The sequence below is a fragment of the Ursus arctos genome, unplaced genomic scaffold (genome assembly GCF_023065955.2).
Source record: "Ursus arctos isolate Adak ecotype North America unplaced genomic scaffold, UrsArc2.0 scaffold_21, whole genome shotgun sequence".
Lineage (NCBI taxonomy): Eukaryota > Metazoa > Chordata > Mammalia > Carnivora > Ursidae > Ursus > Ursus arctos.
The window spans coordinates 39,888,968-39,910,077 of NW_026622886.1; the positions used below are offsets into that span (position 1 = coordinate 39,888,968).

At 46.3% G+C, this 21,110-nt stretch overlaps 1 protein-coding gene across 4 annotated transcripts in view; it reads left to right on the top strand.

Moving 5' to 3' along the window:
• The window catches only part of CPM (carboxypeptidase M), a 100,238-nt gene that overhangs the window by 64,549 nt on the left and 14,579 nt on the right, over positions 1-21,110 (top strand). For all 4 annotated transcript variants that reach the window (XM_057316544.1, XM_026500068.4, XM_048218236.2 and 1 more), the window contains exons 3-6: positions 8,221-8,318; positions 17,669-17,841; positions 19,414-19,598; positions 20,271-20,441. In XM_057316544.1, the coding sequence (XP_057172527.1) occupies positions 8,221-8,318; positions 17,669-17,841; positions 19,414-19,598; positions 20,271-20,441 (627 nt within the window). The remainder of the gene's footprint in view (positions 1-8,220; positions 8,319-17,668; positions 17,842-19,413; positions 19,599-20,270; positions 20,442-21,110) is intronic.

Below are 21,110 nucleotides of genomic sequence, written 5' to 3' on the forward strand. Positions count from 1 at the left end.
TTCTAAACTAAAGAAGTTCTAAAACTTCTTCTAAAACTTCTTCTAATTTACAGGTCAAATACTAAAATTTTTAGAGGAAGGGACAGATTCCTCAGCCTCTGACTTGGGAATAGAGTGGGAGGACCAGAGAAGGTAGACCCGCCAGAGCAGAAAGGCAGAGGGATTGCCGAGGATGCTCTGGTTAATAATTAACAAGACGAGCTGCTCTGCTTCTCCAGAGTCGTGACCTGTTTTGAAATTAAAAAAAAAAAAAAGAAAAGAAAAGAAAATTTATCCCAACTCAATGCATCTTCAAATTTTTCCTTTCCGTTTTTCTTTATTTTTTATTTTAAGATTTTATTTATTTATCAGAGAGCACAAGCAGGGGGAGCCACAGGTAGAGGGAGAAAGAGGCTCCCTGCCAAGCAGAGAGCCCAGTGTGGGACTTGATCCCAGAACCCTGGGATCATGACCTGAGCCTAAGGCAGACTGAGCCACCCAAGCGTCCCTCCTTTCTGTTTTTCAATTAAAAAAGGAAATGTCTTTCAGAATCCCTGATTTAGAAACTGAAATCTCCTCTCCCACTCCCTTCACCTGTTCAGGAAGACATAAAATGGAACCTAACGTCTGCATTTCCCAGGCATCATTTCAAAACATTAGTGCTGTGCATGGGGACAAATGTGGAAGCAAATGAAATGCCATCTCCCCATAATGTTGGAAGAGTCTAACTCAAAGCCAGATATTTGGTTTGGATATCTGCACTCTGCCATGGTAATACTCCAAGAAGGTCCATCTACTCTGGAATTGCAATCTAGAAAACTGGATCCTTTTCAGATCCTACCCAAATTGTACTTTGTAGATTAGCTGCAGACTTCTCCATAATACTGGAAAACTCCATCTAGTTTCTGGACGAGGGGTGACCCCAGCTCCAATTGGACTTCCTGAGTTGTTAACGTATCCAGTCATCCATCCCATCAACAATCACATGTCGATCATCTATGTACGTGCCAGGCGCTATACGAGATTCTGCAAGCACAATGATATACCATCCCTTGCTGGCAGGAAAACCTGTGGCTTCAATTAGTGTTAGGAGAGGGGTTGCAGAAGTACTACAAAGGTTCCAAAGGGAGAGTAACTCAGGCTGGCAAGGGATGGCACCAAGGGAGGAGAAGGGTAAGAAAAGTGTTGGACGGAAGGGGGCTTTTGGTTAAGCCTTGAAAAGGCCAGTGGAAGTGGGCCGCTTTGATCAGGTGGACAGAGGACTGTCCATGCAGAAGAAACGGCATGCATTAAAGGTAGAGGTGGATGGTTGGCTCCTTCTGGGACTCCACGTAATTAAGAATAGCTAGAGCCTGGTGTATGGGATTGTGGTTGGGGCGGGGAGGGTTGGTGCTGAAGCAGAAAGTGGACAGACCATGAGAGGTCCGACGTGCCCCACTGAGGGCTTGGGTCCTATCATAATGCCACGGGGAGCTACTGCAGGATAAGCAGTGGAGCCATGGGATTTGATTCACATTTGATTAAGGCCCCAAATAATGGAAAGTTTATAAGACATTGTGCTTCATTTGAACTTTCTTTTTCTTTCTTTCTTTGTCTTTTTTTTCCAAATGATGAAAGTGATGTCAGGAATCAGAAAATCAGGGGACACCTGACTGGCTGGCTGAGTAGAGCATGAGACTCTTGATCGCAGGGTTGTGAGTTCGAGCCCCATATTGGGTGTAGAGATTACTTAAATAAAAAAATATGACATTCCAAAATACTTTCAAACAGTAGAAAATTAGTGTTTTTCAGGCCAGTATAATCAGTGATTTACAATTGTTTTAGCTGACTAAATGCCAGAATCAGGCTAGGCATTCAGTACCTATTTATTGAATGAATAAATGGGAAAACGAAAGGCTAAGCCTCTGTGCAGGATAGTAGGTTTCACAGTGAAGATGCATCTGATTTTTGTCAGGTCCATACCAGGATTCACGCAGGAGTCCAGTTGCCTCGGGGAGCACTTAGTCCATCCAGGCTGCGGTGCTGGCTGTGCCCCCAGCTTGGTCTCCTCGCCATGGTCAGCAAAGCCTTTGCTGTCCCGTTCCTGGCTCCTGAAGTCAGGCGGGCTTGTGTTCCAGCAGGTAACCGGGCTAGCGCTCGGCCTATGCCTGGGTGTTACCTCATCCTTACAGGGCCTCCTCTGTTCACCTGGCTTGCGACTGCCCCACTCGACTGCCATATGACCAGTATTTAGGTCCTTTTGTTGTCCATTTTTCTCTATTCATGTCCCACTCTGCACTTCTCAAACTCAAACCATTATTCCAGTTCTGGAATCATGGCTGTCCACATACAAATACTATTTGACGATGCAGGCAGATACAATGAGATTATCCGGGGGGGGAAATTTGAAGAGATAGGCTTTGCCAGTGATGTCTTTCTATGGTATTACTTTTTTTTTTTTTTTTTTTCCCTGAGAGAGCGCACACACGTGGGGAAGAGGGGGTGTGGGAGTTGGGGAAGGAGAGCAGACTCCATGCCCAGCATGGAGCCTGATGCAGGGCTTGATCTCACAACCCTCAGATCATGACCAGAGCGGAAACCAAGAGTCAGTTGCTTAACTGACTCAGCCACCTAGGTGCCCCCACATGAGTAGTTTTAAAGATTGATTTTTTTTTTTAAGATTTTATTTATTTATTTGACAGAGCGTGTGCACAAGCAGAGGGAGCAGCAGGCAGAGGGAGAAACAGACTCCCTGCTAAGCAGGGAGCCCCATGCAGTGCTCCATCCCAGGTCCCTGGGATCATGACCTGAGCCAAAAGCAGACGCTTAAGCGGCTGAGCCACCCAGGCGCCCCGTGATTTTAGAGGGACCAAGCATACGGACAGGGGGAGGGGCAGAGGGAGAAGTAAAGAAGCAGACTGAGTAGTTTTAAAGCAAAGTGTTTAAGCTTTCCTCACCTCTGGGTCATCCCCACAAAATCTTGGGGTTCTGGGAGCCCCGGCTATCAGCATTGAGAGTGATGACCATGCAGCGGAGGGAGGCTCCTTTGGGGCGGGTTGGTTACAGAGGGTGTATCAGACAGGAGAAGCTAAACTCTACTACAGAAATTTTTAATACCCCAAATCTCCAGCTCCTGTTACGGCAGTTTGTCAACTTCAGTGTGCATGAGAATCCCCTGGGTTCTTATTAAAACCGAGAACACTGGTCCTCCCTCTCAGCTTCTGGTGCAGCCCATCTGGGGTGGAGCCCGAGAAAGTGCCTATTTCACTAGCTCCCAGATGATGCTGATGCTGCTGGTCCCGAGACCACACTTCCAGAATGACGGCCTTCTGAGGTCACCTACGGCTGTGCCCAGCTGGCTGAAAGGAGCGTCCTCGTGCCTCCCGCTTGTGGTGGTCACAGAAAATGCTGTGAGCTATGAGTGATGCTACTCTGCAAGCTTAGCCAGGCTGGAAACTTTTGTCCATGCCTTTTGTCCCTGTTTGTTTGCTGTTTGTGCGTGCGTTGTTTTTGTAATGAGCTGCTTAGCAGGAACCTCTTTTCCTCCACTTCAAAGCCAGAGGCCCTGTGAACTTTGGAAGCCAGGTGTTTAACGTGACTTAAGCAACGTGCTGTGTTCACCTCGCCCATTATTTACTGTAGGGCTAAGCCATGTGTGCTGAGCTCTTTGTGTGGGTGGTAATTGGAACGTGCACGAGTGACATTGAAGGTGTGGCGTCAGACCTTTGACTCATCCTTGGGGAAGGAGGAAGGGATTCGTCAGCCTTACAACAGCCTCGTCCATTGAGCTGTTATTCCCACTTTCATATGAGGACACCCCAGCTCTCGGGCAAGCTCTCTCAAGCTCTGACTTAGCTCGGGCGGTGATTGTAGCGATACGCAGAGCTCTGTGGAGCCTGGGACACCAGCCACTGAGTCATCCCTCTGGATACCAGAGCTTCGTGGCTCATCAATACAAACAAGCCTCATGAAAAACCGGAATGTGCCTCATCACTCCAGCTCTGCTCCGGGGACCAGGCCACCCAGGCGGAGTCTGAAACCCTCTGAGCAGAAAGAGTCTGACAGGATAGCTAGCCCTCGAGTCAGGGCTCTTGTCCTCGCTCCATTGGTCATAGCCAGGTGGCAGCTGGGTCCTGTTGCAGGTGTGAACCGTAGCAACACCACATGGAGAGAACTGCCTGGGAACATTTCCCCCAGGGTGAGGTTGGCTCTGGCCTACCCAGTGCTTTCAGGGAGATTACGGCAGCCTGGCATCATCAGAAGAACACAGATTTTAGAATCAGACAGACCTTGGTGTGGACCCTGGCTGGGCCACTTGGATCTGTTTCCCCAGCAGGAAGCCGTGGGTACCACCCGTCGTGGGGAGATGTTGTGCAGGTCAAGTAGCAAAGTGCTGGGGTCTGGTGCGTAGGATCTGTACTGCATGAGTGATAGGATTTGGTGTTTTATTTTTTAAAAACTGGAAAGGTACGGAAGTGGGGAAAAAAGTTTTTTCATTTCATCACCCCATCACTCGAACCCTTATCACTCAGAGTGCGTCACTGTCGACTCTTGTAGACCCGTCTGTTAATTCAAGGCTGTATATGCATGGAGCGGTTTCCTTCCATGGTACTTTTTAAATGAACAATCGATTTTTACATGGCTGTAGTTAATACAATTTTGTATTCTGATTTCAAAATTCTGTATATAATTTTGGTGGATATGCTGTAGTTCGCATAAAACTATTTTTGAACATCTAACAAAAGGGCAGTGGTTGAACTAATGGTAGTATATTCAGATAGTAAAATAATAAGCAGCCATTTAAAAAGATAGAGAAGTATATTTGTTAACATAGGCGTGTGCTTGTGATTATATGTAAGATGAAATGGTTTTACCTAAAAACCAAGTGCCTCCCAGATCTATCTGGATGTTCACTGCTTCAGCCTCAGCCAGCTTTCAAATTTTAATGGGCCTCGGAATCACCAAGGGAGCCTGTGAAATGCAGGCCTTGAGCTTTCCCCCTAGAGTTTGATTTAGCAGATGGGGCTCAGGGCTTGGCATTGTTACGAGGATCTGATGTGGGCAGGACACTCCTCCTATTTCTACCTGTTGAAGTTATATTTAAGTTTCTGAACTTTGCCATCGGCTTTCTCCTGAATTCCTGAAGTATTTCATGGCACTTTTCGCCCGCTTTCTTGTCTTTGGATCTTTGTGAATCCTTCTAAATTTGTAAAGCTTTTCCTGATCTTCCAAGCAAACCTAATTGGGCACCTGTGTCACATCCCTGGGATTTGTATCAAGCTCCAGTTCCTGAATATAATATAGTTACTAAAATATTTGGCCTCCAGGTTTTGTTTACTTTGTAGTGAAGAGGAAGAGGCCAAGCATTTCAGAACTCTTCAGCACACCTGCCATTGGGAAGGGGGGAATAAGGGTAGCCTTTCCAACCTTGACAGAAAAAAAATCTTATTTAAATTACCCTGACCTTGGCAATCATACTGTGGAAAGTAAAGTTTGTCTTTTGTGCATTTACTTTGGTCTAAGCCAGAGATGGCCAGTGTTTGTGGGAAAGGGGAGTTAAAACCTTCAAGAAGCTTGTAATTCCAAAAGCATTGCGTGACTATCTTCTAGGATTATTGGTTGGTTTTCACTCTCAAACTTTGTGCCATTGAGGTTATTCATAAATTTTTCATCTCGCAGTTCATTTGGGGGCCATTCGTGCTAAAATTGGGATTGAATTACCCACAAAGTACTGCTCCACTTAGGTTTTATTGATCTCCTTCCTTCCTTAAGCCAATTAAGATCGGATGTCCAGTTCAAGTCAGGTTTTGTTGTCTTACCCTATCCTTCTGTAACAGGCCAGCTGTTGCAAATTGGTTGTTATATTGTTATAACAATTGGTAAATATTATGTTGAGATGATATTGAATTTCCCCCTTGTAGGTGAGGGGACTAAATCATATTCTGTACAAATCTGTGATTATTCTAGCTTTAAAAGCAATAATATCTACAAAAAAAGAATTCTGCAGAAGGAAACCTAAAGAAACAGGTTTATTAGCTCGCTCAGAAAAAGTTCTTCCTTGGGGTGCCTGGGTGGCTCAGTCGGTTAAGCGTCCGACTCCTGATCTCGGCGTAGGTCATGGTTCCAGGGTCATGAGTTCAAGGCCCTTGTTTTTTGTTGTTTTTTAAGTAGGCTCCACACCCAGCCTTTAAAAAAACCCACAAAACAAAAACTTCCTTGCTCACATGAAAATGTTAACTTTGTAGAATTGAAATTCCAGATGACCTGAGAAATCATACCAGGGAATAGAAGGTTCTGATTAATGAAATGGTTCTGATGGGAAATCACTAGATGGATTATACTTGTCCATATGGCAAATTTAGAATCATTCTTCAAAACCCTGTTCAGAAGTCCTCTGTAAGGGGGTGCCTGGGTGGTGCAGCCGTTAAGCGTCTGCCTTTGGCTCAGGGCGTGATCCCAGCATTCTGGGATTGAGCCCCGCATCAGGCCCCTCTGCTGGGAGCCTGCTTCTTCCTCTCCCACTCCCCCTGCTTGTGTTCCCTCTCTCGCTGGCTGTCTCTCTCTCTGTCAAATAAATAAATAAAATCTTTAAAAAAAAAAAAGTCCTCTGTAAACCCCTAGATCTGTAAAGCTTTTCATGATCCCCCTCCTTGGAAAGAACTAACCATTTCTTTTACTCGACATGCACAGCAGTACCTTGTACACACTTCTTTGGCTGTACATGTCACCATCTGGCGTAATTATATGTTTGCACGTTGCTATTCTCCACTAGATCAGAAACTCACTGGGTGTAGAGCGTATAACTTCCCTGTGGAGTCTGATCACATGTCTAAATGCCTGGATATAGTCGTACTAAGTGAACGAATATATGAATGAACGAGGATTCTGCTCTAGTCAGGTGGCATCAGTCAGATAGACAGCATTTTGTGGGTGTTTTCTGAGACATCCTGCAGTTACTAAATTTAGAACATCACCCTGTCATGAAAAATGTACCTAAAATATTGTTACAATAAATTAAGAATGGTGAAAAAGACGGGCCGAGTATCTGTTTCTTCTTGGGTTCTTCGTGGCAATTGAGTGTTCCTCAGACTGTGGGACCCCTGATTTAAGGGACTGGCTCTGAAATCCCACAGAAACCTGTTTGTTCCACATTAGCCCATCAGCTGCCATTAAGTTCCTTCCCCGGACTCTTGAATTCCACAGAAAGCTCAGATATCACAGATTTTTGAACTTTGTGTATGTGTGATAGATTTTGAACACATTCCTCAATTTCTAACTTTAAAGTCTTTTGTATTAAGAGAGCCTGATGACTGAAAGAGATGATTTTAGAACCGGGAGAGACCTCTTCGTTTTACCGATTAAGAAACCAAGCCTCCTGAGCGATGGGCAGTTGTAGTGGAAGGAACCCTAGAATCTAAGTCAAATAGGCCACGCCTTGGCTCCGGGGCTCAAGTCACAGCCTCTTACTGGCTGTGTGATCAGAAGCAGCTTACCTAAGTGTTTGGAAGATCAGTTTTCTCGTTTGTAAAGTTTGGTTAAAAATCCATCTCCGTGGGTCATGACAAGGGATTACCGAGATAACACGTACCAGAGCAAATCCTCAGTGATCTTTAGTCTCTGCCCTTCCTTGCCCGAATCATGCTCCTCACGGCAGGATTAGGACTTAGAAGTATCCTTGAGGCATCATTAGGATGGATTATGGTTCCCAGTTTACTTGACAGGACTCGTGCATATCAAGGACACTTGCTGCAAAGGAGCTGTGTTACACAGTGTTTGATGCAAGATTCAGGATTTGTTACTTGAATAACAATCTCCCTTCCGAGTTCCATATTTTATTCCTTGTTGCTTTTTTCACCTTCTTTGAACTGAGAATTACGGCACCCTCCCAGTCAACCATCAACTATAATTTCAGTTTGTGTAATCGTGTGAATTAGCAAGGTCATTTCTATAAAGCACTAGGAACTCAGAGTAAAGTATATAAACGTTTTGGAAAAATCAGACCCATGGAGCCTAATCAGTCTTCAATTTTTAAAAATCACATTCTGAAATAGTAAGTGGAATATCGGTGCTAAATTGAAGGAGGTGGGGCTGGTCGGGAGCGAGGCATCTTGAGTACGAGGTTTTAGTCCTGCACACTCCGGTCGTCTTGAGATGTGAGTCAGGTGGGAGAAGCCGCGGCTTGCTTTCCCGGCTCATTCTCCCGGAGTTCTTCTGTCATTTGCAAACACAACTTATTTGTCTATCTTTTTCTTCCCTGTAAAGGTAGAAACCTGTGGGTTCTTGTCGTGGGGCGCTTTCCAAAGGAGCACAGAATTGGGATTCCAGAGTTCAAATACGTGGCCAACATGCACGGAGACGAGGTACGTTTGTGGCTTGAATGTGATGTCAGCAGAGAAACGTCCCCTCGGGTCTCTCGCGATCCATGTAAATGCTAAGGAAGCAGCATAAATCGTACCATAAAGTCTGGAAAGGTCTTCCAGTGAGGACTTCTGAGAGAATTTAAGGAACCAGGGTCCGGCAACCACCACAGCCAGTGCCCTGGGAGGGTCACTGGCGCTGGTTTTGTGCCGGAGCTGGGACAACCGCAGTGCCCAGCTCCACATGGCTGGCCGAGCCCCCGAACCCGTCCTGGGTTGGCATTTCCCACCTCCTGGTGGGCATCGGGGACCCAGCTAAGGAGCTCTATTGTATTTGAACTCCAAACAATCAGAAGATCCCAGAGAGCTATCCAAACTCCTAATATCTGGCTTTTTGAAAGCTTTGTCACCTTCTCTTAATTTTCTACTCAGTGTTTTCAGTATCGAAGTTGGGGTGATCAAACATAGGGTTCTCTCAACAAACACCCTTAAATTTTATAATGTTTTGCCTCTTTTCCAACTTCTCAGAGAGAAACTTTTTGTTTTGTTTGATGTCCCGTTATTTATTTCATTTTGCAAATGACCCTCTTGGGCGGTCGTCCCCAGCAGGCCTTTGAGGGTGCTCACCTCTGTGTCTCGCCACCCTTGCTCGGAGGACTTCCGGAGTGTGACACTGCGGTATTTTCTGTTCCTGGGACCCCATACGCCTGGGCAGTCCAATGGGAGGGGAAGTGGGCTCCCAGTCATCACAGTCAAGAACGTTTACATAGCAGTATGTGTAACGCCCCCTAGAACGGGCTTAACTTTAAGGCATGTCGAAGCAAAGGCGTAGTCCGATAGGTACAACCCGCTGACCTGTGAAGACAGTTGGGAACTGGCCGCTCTGTTCGGGTGCCGGGCTTCCTGTCCTGGCTTCGCCCTCCCCAACCCCAGGCTCGTAGGAGCAGGAGCCACGTCTCGGGACTCGCGCTGCCCGACCTGTCCTGCCGGCAGAGGGCACTTCTTGCAGCGGCAGCAAGACGCAAACCCACGCCCCTAAGAACGGGGTGGCCTTTGGACCGGATTTGTGAGTGGATGGAAGGTCAGTCCCCCCATGACTTTCTGAGTGTGATCGGACTGTGCCTGTCAGAGGCTTGATGTCGCCGGGAGTTGGACCAGCGTTGTGGTGATAGAGAACTGCTCGCTGCAGGTGGCCGCCCGCGCTTCGCTCGTGCTGTGGACTCTGGACCCAGGCCCGTGGGGTCCAGTTTTAGTAAGAGTGTCTAGCGTTCGTTAACTTCGGTAGTTTACTTATTGAATTCCTGGCGCTTGAGAGTTTGCAGCGTGCTGCTCAGAAATAATCCTCCGAGCTGAAACTTTGAAAGAGAAGCCAGAGTCCTTCCCCTCACTCACCTCCAAGTCTGCTTACTCCTAACATGCGCTTTCCCAGACTTGCGGCATCTTGCTGTCTGGGTCGTTAACGGAGCCCATCACATTGGGGCTCTGCAGTTCACCCGGATTCTTAGGCATGCTAAGGACTGAGATCGAGAAGGGGGAAAGTCCCGGTGCACCTTGAGGCAGGGACCTGAGGCCCTGTGATCCCCCGTGTGTCCCAGCTGGTGGCAGTGTCCGGGCTCTGTGGGCCACTGAGGAACATATGCTGAATGTGGGATCTTGTACCTTCTGTCCTCCTGGTGCCGTGAGGAGCGGGGGACAGTGATGGCTTCACGCAGGAGCAGACGAGTCTGAGGGTCCACCCACCTTACCCAGCCTTCTTCCTCTCTCAGATCTTCTGGAATTGAAAGAGCATTTTCGAGAACCCACTATAAAAAGCTGCAAAGCTAACATTTTAGGGCACTGGTTCTCACCGTCTTTAGATGGATGCCTCGCTTTTCCACCACAGATTTGGGGTGCTGACCTCAGGATGTATAGATCTTCTAGGAGTCTGTAGGCCTCGTGTGGAGAACCCCACAGGGGACACATATGCACAGAGTGGCCTGGTGGACAGAAGTGACCACACTTTTTAAAATGTTTCCTCTCTCACCTGGACCCCACCCCACAGAGGTGTGTGTGTTGCCCGCGCTAGATACCCGGCTAGATGGCCGTGAGCATCGGCGGCATTAGGAAGACCCAGTTCTGCCGGTCATACCTGCTCTTTCCCCCATGAATGTTTACCTTCTGTCCTTAAACCTTGTTTTTGAATCAGGTCTTTTATAAATTAAAGATAATCTGTTGTTGTTGTTATTATAAGATCAGTCATGTGCACCTCAGAAAAAAACATAAACCGACAACAACATTGTCTGTTGACCTTTTAAACATTAGTGCTGTTAATTCCTTACTCTTCTTCTAGATGTTTGTGCGTGCACGTGTGCACGTCTATTAAATGAGCTGTGCTGATTTGCTATTTGTAACATTTAATTAATACTAGCTACCCTTGCATGTCAATAGGAGTTTATCCTCTCTCTGTCTTCTACCCCGATTTCTAGTCTCTCAAACGTCCCCCAGATTGTCTGCATCAGGAGCCAGTCCACGACCAGGCATCACGTGTGGTCCATTCCCTTGAATCTCTTCTGTTCTAGCACTGAAAGGATCTTTTCATGCCCCTAGACTTAATAAAGCGACCTGATCAGTTATCTGGCCTTCAGAATGTCCCACATTCTGGATTTTTGCTTCCTTCCTTACGGTATCATTGAACTTGTGCCTCTGGTCCCTCAGTTTCCTTTCAACTGGAAGCTAAATGTAAAGGTTTGCTGGGTTTAGGTGAAACATTTTTTAGCTAATAGACCCATAGGAAACATGAAGATGGATTATTTTGGCTGATACTGAGGGTTGCAAAAAAGCAAACTTTAGGTAGCAAAATCAAAACGGCCCCTTTGCAGCAGGTATTGTTATAAAAGAAGTGACGTTAAGCCTCCTCTTGTGTAATACTTCTCTTGTCTTCCATCACCCTGCCGTTGGCCCATGTCCTTCCGATGACATTGGCTCACTGTGCCTCGCCGATGAGGCTGGCAAGTTACCTTCTCCGCAGTGCTTTACAAGCACATAGTAACGAGAGCCAACATTAATGAGCATGGGCTACACTAAGTGCTTGGTGGGCATTGATTCTTTTGATCTCTTCTGCATAAGGCATGTGGGTTAGTCCTGGTTACCCAGAAGGGAGCCAGGCGTGTGCGTCGTCGTAGGCTGCCTGAATCCGAGCCCAAGCACCGAGCCTTATCCAGCTACGGGTCTGCCTCCTTGACTCTCTCTGCTGCCTTTTTTTTTTTTTTAAGATTTTATTTGTTTATTTGACAGAGAGAGAGACAGCCAGCGAGAGAGGGAATACAGCAGGGGGAGTGGGAGAGGAAGAAGCAGGCTCCCAGCAGAGGAGCCTGATGTGGGGCTCGATCCCATAACGCCGGGATCATGCCCTGAGCCGAAGGCAGACGCTTAATGACTGCGCCACCCAGGCGCCCCGTCTCTCTGCTGCCTTCTAAGGGTTCTGTTTGTACTCTTTTCCTTTTGACGTACAGATCTATGATCTGCTTGGATGGATACCTAACAGTGCCCTTCGATGAGATTTGGTCTCATTCATCATGTAAAAGAGTGGCAAACTCTTAGAGGAACCCTGGATAGAAATCCAAGTCCCTATCTGTCCCTTTTTTTGTTCTACTCCCTGCCTCCCCCTCCTTGATTGCGGGAGAATCACACGGGATAGCTAACAGCACCCTTTGGTAAGCGTTTGCCACCTGGTGTTCATGCTCTTTCCAGAACAACGTGGGAGAAGTGTTTCTGAGTCTCCATCTTTCTCATTTTCATGAGACTAGCAGGTGTTTTTCTAGTTCATCTGGGCCCTCCGTGTGCATACTGCCTTGTAGAAGCCTCGATTCTAGATTTAATTTCTGCAGACACAGCTGAGGTCTAGTGATGGTTTCTCCTTGGAAGGGGCGATGCCAGCACACACTGAGTGGGGCTCCCTACCGTTCCCTTACTCCACCAATACTGACACTGTCTGAGAATGGGGTCTTTGTCCTCCTTGCCCTCCTTCTGCTACCGGCTGGCTTTGTCATAAGCTCTAACCAGGAATCTCTCAGGCCCCCAAACTGGGAACATCTACTACCTTCAGCCTCAGTGTGGGCAGGAGAGAAGCCTGGGAAAATCACTCCTCGTTCCTTCCTCAAGGCCGCCTCACGCTGCTCTGTGCCTGCTCCTATCCCATGGTTTTTAAACTTTGTAGAAAAAGAACATCTTGGCTAATCTCTAGATCGTTAAGACATCTCTAATTCCTGTCTAATGGAAATACTGAAGTGAGGCATGACTATGTGCTGGAAAGTTGAGCGCCAGTAGTTTTAAGGTAATCCAGTAATAGGCAAAGTAGAGGTCATAGGCTGGGTTCACACGGTTCCCTTGATCTCAGGGCCATGGTCTTAAGTAGTACGGGGGGTAGGTACTCAATATGTGCTTGTTATGCTTAACTGAATTGCCCAGCTTGGATTCTTTTTTTTCCCCCTTAACCTCCTATTTCTTAAACATCAATGAATTACTTTTACCGTGATGGGTTATTCGGGCAGACTTTTTGTGTGTGTGTAAGATTTTATTTATTTATTATTTGTCAGAGAGAGAGAGAGGAAGGGCACGCGCACAAGTAGGGGGAGCGGCAGGCAGAGGGAGAAGCAGACTCCCCTGCTGAGCAAGGAGCCTGATGTGGGACTCGATCCCAGGACCCTGAGATCATGACCTGAGCCAAAGGCAGACGCTTAACTGACTGAGCCACTCAGGCGCCCCTCGGGTAGAGTTTTGAAATACCCACATCACACTTAGAATTTCACATTTGGATGGCATTAATTTATAATTTATTGTGCTCTCTCTATGTAAGTTGAAAGCAAAAACATTCCCTGGATAACAGTGACCATATTTTTCAACTTAAAAATAAAGGATAATGAAAAAATGATTGTCACACACCTTCTAGGCATGTAAGAGACAATTTATGAGACAGTTTGTATGCTTAGATGTTTGTATTTAGAGGGTATTTATACGAACACTGAGACATAATATCTGAATTTTGCCTGTGCTGGAAAATCTGGGATGTGTAGTCAACATTCAGTACAGGTTCCAAATGTACTAAAAACAACAGAATTAAAGCTTGTCCTTCCAGATGCCATTTGCCAAGTTCTCTTTTCCACCATTATCCCAGATGATAGCAAAATGTCCTCCGTTATGCAGTGTGGCTTTAGACCATTATTTTTTTCCTTTGGGGGTTAGAATTTTTATTCCAAGTGAAGTGTCTGATTCTTTTGAGCATGTATTAGATTTCTCCTGTAATTGTGCTTTTTCTCTGCATCTCCACTTTTGGTAAGGCTGGGCTAGGCCGACCCGATATCCTGAGTCCTCGGCATGGTCAGAATTGTTAGCCACCTCTGGAAAAGTGGTTCAGTGTTTGAAAATGGTTCAAAGGAAAGAACGTGATCATTTGTACATCTGCCCTCATTGAGCAGCTTAAGTCCTCATGTTTTCAGAAGTTTCCTCCTTAGAATAGTCTTGACCTTGTAATGGATTTGTCAACAGTAATCAGCAATCATTTATTGAGTACACGATATCCCCAGAGCTGGGCAGGATACGAGGGCTACAGAGAAAGCCTGTTTGGAACCCTGACCTCAGGCTTAGAGGATGGAATGGGGGGCGGGGTGGTCAGTCAAGGTCAGTAAAGGTCAGTCGGGCTGTTGTAAATGTATGGGGGCAGTATTAGGAGAAACACAAACGTGCAGAGTTCTGGGACCACATGGGCAGATCATGGGACCCAGACTTTGGGCGCCCAGGAAAAAGTCTGCTAGATAATGTAATATTTAGGTTGATATTTGAGGAAGGACTTAAGGCAATCAGACAAATGAATTAGTAACACACCATTAGGGGAGCCGCAGAACTCACAGGCTTTTTTTTTTTTTCACTGAGAAGCTGCATTACAGTGTAGCATTTTAAAAACAGATTCCATCATTGCAATAGCTGGATTTCGTCCTCCCTCTCTCTCTCTCTCCCTCCCTCCTTCTCTCTCTGACTCTCTCACAAGTTAGCTAGATTGTAGACTCTTCAAAATTTTTTTCCACTGTTAAAAGACAGTCTTTGAAGAGCTAGAACACTGATTTTTATTTCTAGCAAATCCCACCTTGATGGAGAATTTATTTTCTGCTTTCTGGGTGATGGCCATTTTACCTGGTAGATGAATGATCAGTGAAAGGCTCTGGGAACTAGTGTGTTCATCCAACCTTTCAGTCTCTTCACAAGGGATTCTCATATTAAGTCTACACCCTCACAGAGAGGAAGTGAGCGTGCTAAATGGAAAGCTGATTAAGCTATTGGGATTGCTTTGACCGTGTTCTTTTTTAAAATTTGGACTCTCTGAGGTTTCATATTCAAAGACTTAAAGAAGGGAGGTTTATGCATAAAACATGAGTGAGTGCTTGAAACATTTATATTAAGGCTGGAAAGAATTAATTTGAATAATATTTGGCATAAATCTGCTGTTAGGAAGGCAGCAAAATATAGCCCAACAAAAAGAGAGGACTTTAACTCCCTGAAATTTTAGCTGTTTAACCTCAACATTTTTTATTATCTGACTCTTAACTGGTTCTTTACCATATTTCCAAGATTTTTTACTTCTCCTCTGCAGTTAAGGACTTGTGATTTGTTTTGGAATATGGAGACAAACTGAAAATACCTTGGTTTTACATTTGTTTACTTGAAAGAATCGTGATTTTATTGGTTTTGTAAAAATAGTAAAGGTTTTCTTTAAAAAGTGACACCAGAAAAATAAAAGGGATACAAATCATTCAGAATCCCCCACTCAGAAATAACCCTCTTAAATTTTTGCCAGACATCATGCTGGACACCTGTGGATTTCTGTAGTACGAGAATGAGAAGGATTAAAAGGATATAAAATAAAATGGGTGTCCTATTCTATGGTACCCTTTATGAGGTTTCATTTTACTTGGACAGGATAAAACTGAAGTGAAACTACAATAATTGGTGAACTTGATACATATTTTCTCAAAATAAGAAATTATTGGAAGATTATTCCAAAGTCAAGGAAAAAAATGAGGGAAAACTTGGAAATTGTAATCATTTAAAATATATAATTTTTAGCTCTTGATAGAATCTTCTGACCCCTGGCTATGAATACTTCTCTCCCCCAGCCCCCGCCCTCTGTTAATGATAAACATTGACTTTCACATTCTGTTCTCCCGCAGTTTCTCAGTCTCATTCTACAGCTTAACAGTAGCTTCTTGAGTCCTCTCTGTTTCCATTTGCTTTGAGATGGACGACCGTCTTTGCCAACGCCTGTCCTGAGTTGTGGCGTGCTTACGGTGGTTTAGTTCAGGGAATGTCCCATCTTGAGCCCCATGGGGATGTACTCTGTACTTGACTGGGGACTCGGGCCTCGGGTTCTTCCTGAACCAGCCATCCGACAGTCCCAACCAACGTTTAGAAATTTCAGGAGCCACAGTTGACTCCTGGCCACTGCCTCCTCCCTTTCCTTAACCTTCTCCTCCTCCCAAACGCCTCGGCAGAATGCTCCTTAAATCGGCCACACTCTCCACGTGTAACTGAACTTTTTACAAAAGAGAGTCACCAGCAGTTCCTCTGGCCAGCAAAGAGCTCTAAGGTTGCTTCCAGAGTGCTTGAGCTCCCAAAACAGAGAACTGGAAACCTAGTGTGTGGCTTACTTGACTTTTTGGTTATTAGTTTGTGAGGACTTTTTCAAGCTGACGATTTTTTTTTTTTTTAAGATTTTATCTATTTGTGTGAGAGAGAGAGAGAGCATGAGCAGGGGGGAGGGGCAGGGCAGAGGCAGAGGGAGAAGCAGGGACCCTGATGTGAGACTCCATCCCAGAACCCTGGGATCGTGACCTGAGCTGAAGGCAGACCCTTAACCCACTGAGCCACCCGGGTGCCCCACAAGCTGACACTGTTGACTGTAAAAACAAAAGTCAAGGTAGTAGAAGATAGAAATAAGTAGGAAGAAATTGAAGTCAGAATTGAATATATTTCCGCTCTGAAATTGATGACTACCTGTGAATATGTAATTCACATATTCCAAACTTTCTTAGTCTCAATTATTCCATGTTCATTAGGATAACGCATGCATAAAATGTGGTTTCTTTGCTTGCCAGTGGGGGGGATAAAGTGAGGAATTAGCACGCGAGGATCGCTCGTCCGTTGTCACAGCAGTGAGGTCATGCGGTGGAGTTGTGACTGGAAACTCCTGTCCTGCTCACTGCCCACATTAGTGCCTCTAATGTAGCCACTTTCCCAGTGACTCACCAGCCCTCAGCAGCGTCTGGTCTCAGGTAAGAGGCCAGCATTCCGACTCAGAAGCCGATTCCTTGAACCCAGAACTATAGACACAAGCTGATAGAGCCCAGTCAAATGTTTCTATAGTAAGGTTGAAGTGTGAATTACTTTTTTTTTTAATTAAAAAAAAATAGTCCTCACCATTGGGGATTATGAAACGAGATCTCTCATAGGTTTTTAGTTTCCCAGTCACTGGTGATATGTAAGGTGAATATGACCATTTTTATTTTCATAGTCCTGCTTTTTAAACAATGCACATTAGAAACCTATCTAGCAAAATAGTGACAACACAAAGGTTTTCATTTCTCCCGTGAGTAAAAAGGGAGCTGATTTAAAAATATAAACAAAGCAGTGGATAGATAATATGCAGATATGGAAAAAAAATTGTGAGGCCGATGTGCAAATGACTCAGGTTTCGGCAACACGAGACTGTGGCAGTCGGAAATACGCAGAGATGGCCAACGTGGCCAAGTGCGCGAGAGGGCAATTCGGAAATAGGGGGCTATTAAAATCTGAGACCTATTTAAATTATGCTTGTTACAAACCTGAATTTTTCCCTATTAAAACCTACATTTGTGTCATGTGTCTGCTGCAGTGACTGTCACCCTGCGATCCACCGAGACACACACGACGGCGGCCGGCTGCCGGCCCATCCTCATGGAGCTGAGCTCCGGGGCCCTCTCGGTAACGCCGCCCCTGCCCTTCCACTCCAGAAAGTGTTTTGGAAGGGAAACAAATCGGAAACAGAATAATCTTTATCCCACCTAATTCATTTTTTAAAAAGTAAATTTTTTACAGATGGGACCTTTTTTTTTTTTTTTTAATTAACTTTTTTATTTTTTCCCCTAATGTCCACTAACGGTTTTCAGCGCCGGGACTGCCACCTACCAGAGCACCACGTGTTTGAGAAACAGTGGGCTCCCAACTGGTTTTGGTTTCAAATACCAAATTGGAGTAGAATCCCTCGCCGGTGAATTTGTGCTTTAGGGACTATTTTTCTTCTTTTCCTCTGACCTAATAATATCCCATTCTGTCTTTAACACATACAGACTGTCGGGCGGGAGCTGCTGCTCCATTTAATTGAACATCTCGTAACCAATGATGGAAAAGACCTTGAAATCACAAACTTAATCAACCGCACCCGGATACACTTCATGCCCTCCATGAACCCAGATGGATTTGAAGCGGTCGTCAAGCCTGACTGTTTTTACAGCATTGGAAGGTAAGGATGGGCTGGTCAAGGTGGAACAACCAGGCCCCCATCAGACCGTGCCCCGGGGCCTGGTTCGTGAACCAGCTCAGCCTGGGTCATGTCACTGCCTCGCTGAAAACTCTTCAGGCTGCCGCTGCTTTGACGAGGAAAAGTAAAATCCCAAAGAAGCCCGCTTTACTCCTGTGCCCGCCCTGCTGCTCGCCTTTGCTCACCCTGCCCCGGCCGCTTGGAGTGTCCGCCATCTCCTGGACCGACCTGGTTCTTTCCCGCCTCAGGCACTGGGCACACCTCATTTCCCACTCCTCATCCCCCTCACTGCTCAACAATGTTTCTGCGAAGACTCCCTCCCTGCTCTATCCTATAGTAAGCCCCTGGTTCATATCACCCGCCCTTTCACCTTCATAGCACAAATGTTAAGGTCTGATTTCTTGTTCAGCGTCTCTCCTTACAAACCTGTAAGCTACCCAGGGGCAGGAATCCTGTAGCCTGTGTTGCTCACTGTTAAATCCCCAGGGCCTACCTAGGCCCTCAGTAATTACCAGTTGGTTTATTAACCCGGTACAAGAACTAACCAAAAAAGAAGAGGGAGTCAGGGCGCCTGGGTGGCTCAGTCAGTTAAGTGTCTGACTCTTGACTTCAGCTCAGGTCATGATCTTGGGGTCGTGAGATCGAGCTCCGCACCAGGCTCCGTGCTCAGTGGGGAGTCTGCTTCTCTCTCTGTCCCTCCCCCCCCGTTTGTGCTCTCTCTCTAAATAAATAAGTCTTTAAAAAAAAAAAAAACAAAAAAGAAGAGGGAATCTTGCAGTATTTCTGATTTAAAGTTTATTTTGTTGCAATCCGCCTCAGGAAGTTTAGAATTTCTCAGATGTCTAATACACATTTATATTTGTGCAAACATTTGTTTGCTTTTACCAAAAATAAATAAAATCTCACCACTTGATTCCCTTCAACTTTGTTTTTCTAGAGTATTTGAACATGGCCAGTCCACTTTCCAGAAATACATTTGTATAAAGTAGTGTGTTCCTGTTGTTTCTGTTATCACTTGCTATGTAACAAACCATCCCCAAATTTAGGGATTTAAACCTTTTTATTTACTCTCAATCCTGTGAGTTAGGAATTTGGACCAGCCAGAGCAAGGCTGGCCGTCTCTGTCCCATCCTGTCTGGAGCCTCAGCTGGGTCTGGCAGAGACAGCCAGTCTGGGGCACGTCTGGAGTCTGCACTCTGGCTGTCACCCGGGTTCCTCATTTCTCCAGGCGGACTCTCCACAGGCCTAGCACCCGAGCCTCAGGCTTCCCACAGGGAGTGTTCCAAGAGCAAAAGCCCCAAAATGCAAGCACTTATCAAAGCCCTGCTTACAGCACACTACTACTCTCCCACTGGTGAGGACAGGTCACACGGAAGGGGCTAGTAGTGCGTGAGTGCCAGCTGTGGCTCGGCCCAGGCTGCCAGGACAACTGTCCACCTTCCCTGGGTTCACATTTGGAGGAACACCTGGAGCCCAAACCAAAGGGATACACCCTGCACGAATCCACTTCCTCACATACCATCAGTAAACCCTCAAATGTTCTTTCTTTTAAAGGGAAAACAACAACTACTATGACCTGAATAGAAATTTCCCCGATGCTTTTGAATTTAATAATGTATCAAGGCAGCCTGAAACTGTGGCCGTCATGGAGTGGCTGAAGACGGAGACGTTTGTCCTCTCTGCCAACCTCCACGGCGGTGCCCTGGTGGCCAGTTACCCATTTGACAACGGTGTTCCAGGTGAGCAAACAGCGGCCTGGCCCGGCTCTCCGTCCCCAGTGCGACTGCACAGACGGTCTCCGGAGGGCAGAAGTCTGCTTTCTTCCCTCCTCTGCCAGGGGTAGAAGAGCCTCGTTTTCTTACCTCTGGGCCACCCTTCCTACAATTTATACACTGCAGATGGGCAGTGTGGCTGAACCTGACAACCCATGGGGTTGAGATTCATCGGAAAAGCAGGAAAATTGGGTTAGAATACCCCACATGGGCAGCATGCCTGAGAGAAAATAAAAGCAGAACACCTTACCTTTCTTTGCTAATCATAGAAGTGATGATTGGACTCCGTTTAGAACCCTGTGGGACGAGGACTTAAAATGAGCACGGTGCCTTTAGTCAGCCCCTCCAGTATGGAAGGAAAGTTCAGCGCCCTCCAGAAACTAGTAGACTGGCTCAGACGATATTTAACTTGGAGGCCGATACAGGAGGAGTTGGAGTATGCCTCTCGTCTGTTTGGTGTGATCTCACTCTGTTCATCACAAACGAGCGCTCGGGGGAGGGGGCAGGGGTCCCTCTGGGAAAGCAGGGTCTTTGCACGTGATGCGAGGGCGTGTTTGCTAACACGGCGCCACGTGGCTCCTCGACCCTCCTCGACCTCCGACACCAACAGAAGGGCCTTGGTTTGTTTTTCCCACACAGCGACGGGGACGTTACACTCCCGTAGCTTAACCCCCGACGACGATGTTTTTCAACACCTTGCACATACCTACGCTTCAAGAAATCCCACCATGAAGAAAGGAGACCACTGTAAAAACAAAATGAACTTTCCCAATGGCATCACGAATGGCTACTCTTGGTATCCACTCAAAGGTAAGTTTCTTTTCTCTTCACTTCTAGCATTGTCCTTAGTGCCTTCATCCACAGCTGCCAGCTGGCTTTGGTTGACCCCAGAAGTTGTCAGTTTGCTGGGCACGGTGCCGTCCTTTCAGTCGTGTTCCGTCAGCTGATGTCCCAGAAGTGGTGGGGGGTGACTGCCCGAGAGCTGCTCGGTACTCGCCCAGCGTTCACCTACCATGAGCCAGGAACTCTGCCAAGAGAGCGGAGCGGGACACAGCCCCTACCCTCAGGCTTAACAGGGAAGAGCAACATGCGAGTAAATCACTGTGGTGGCAGTGTAATTAGAATAAAAATAAGCGATTTAGAAAAGGTACAGTGTGCCACAGAGGTAGAAAGGCAGAATACAATAGGGAGTAGAGAAGACCCTGGAGAAATGCAACGCTTCTGTCACGTCCACCAGGGACAGCTGCTAACCCAGCTACCTAGGGCCACGAGATAGGAGGGATCCACGTATCGCCAGATCATCCAGTGTGTAAAATAGGCTGAACTTTCACATGAGGTATGGTGATTTTTAAAGCCACTTTGCAAGCTGAACAAAAGCACTTTTCCAGGTGGATATGAGGTGGGGGGAAAAGGGGGTTCTAGTTTTCTGCCCTTGGAACAGGAAGGCTGGGTGAGGAAGGGGTAAGGAGACTGCCATGT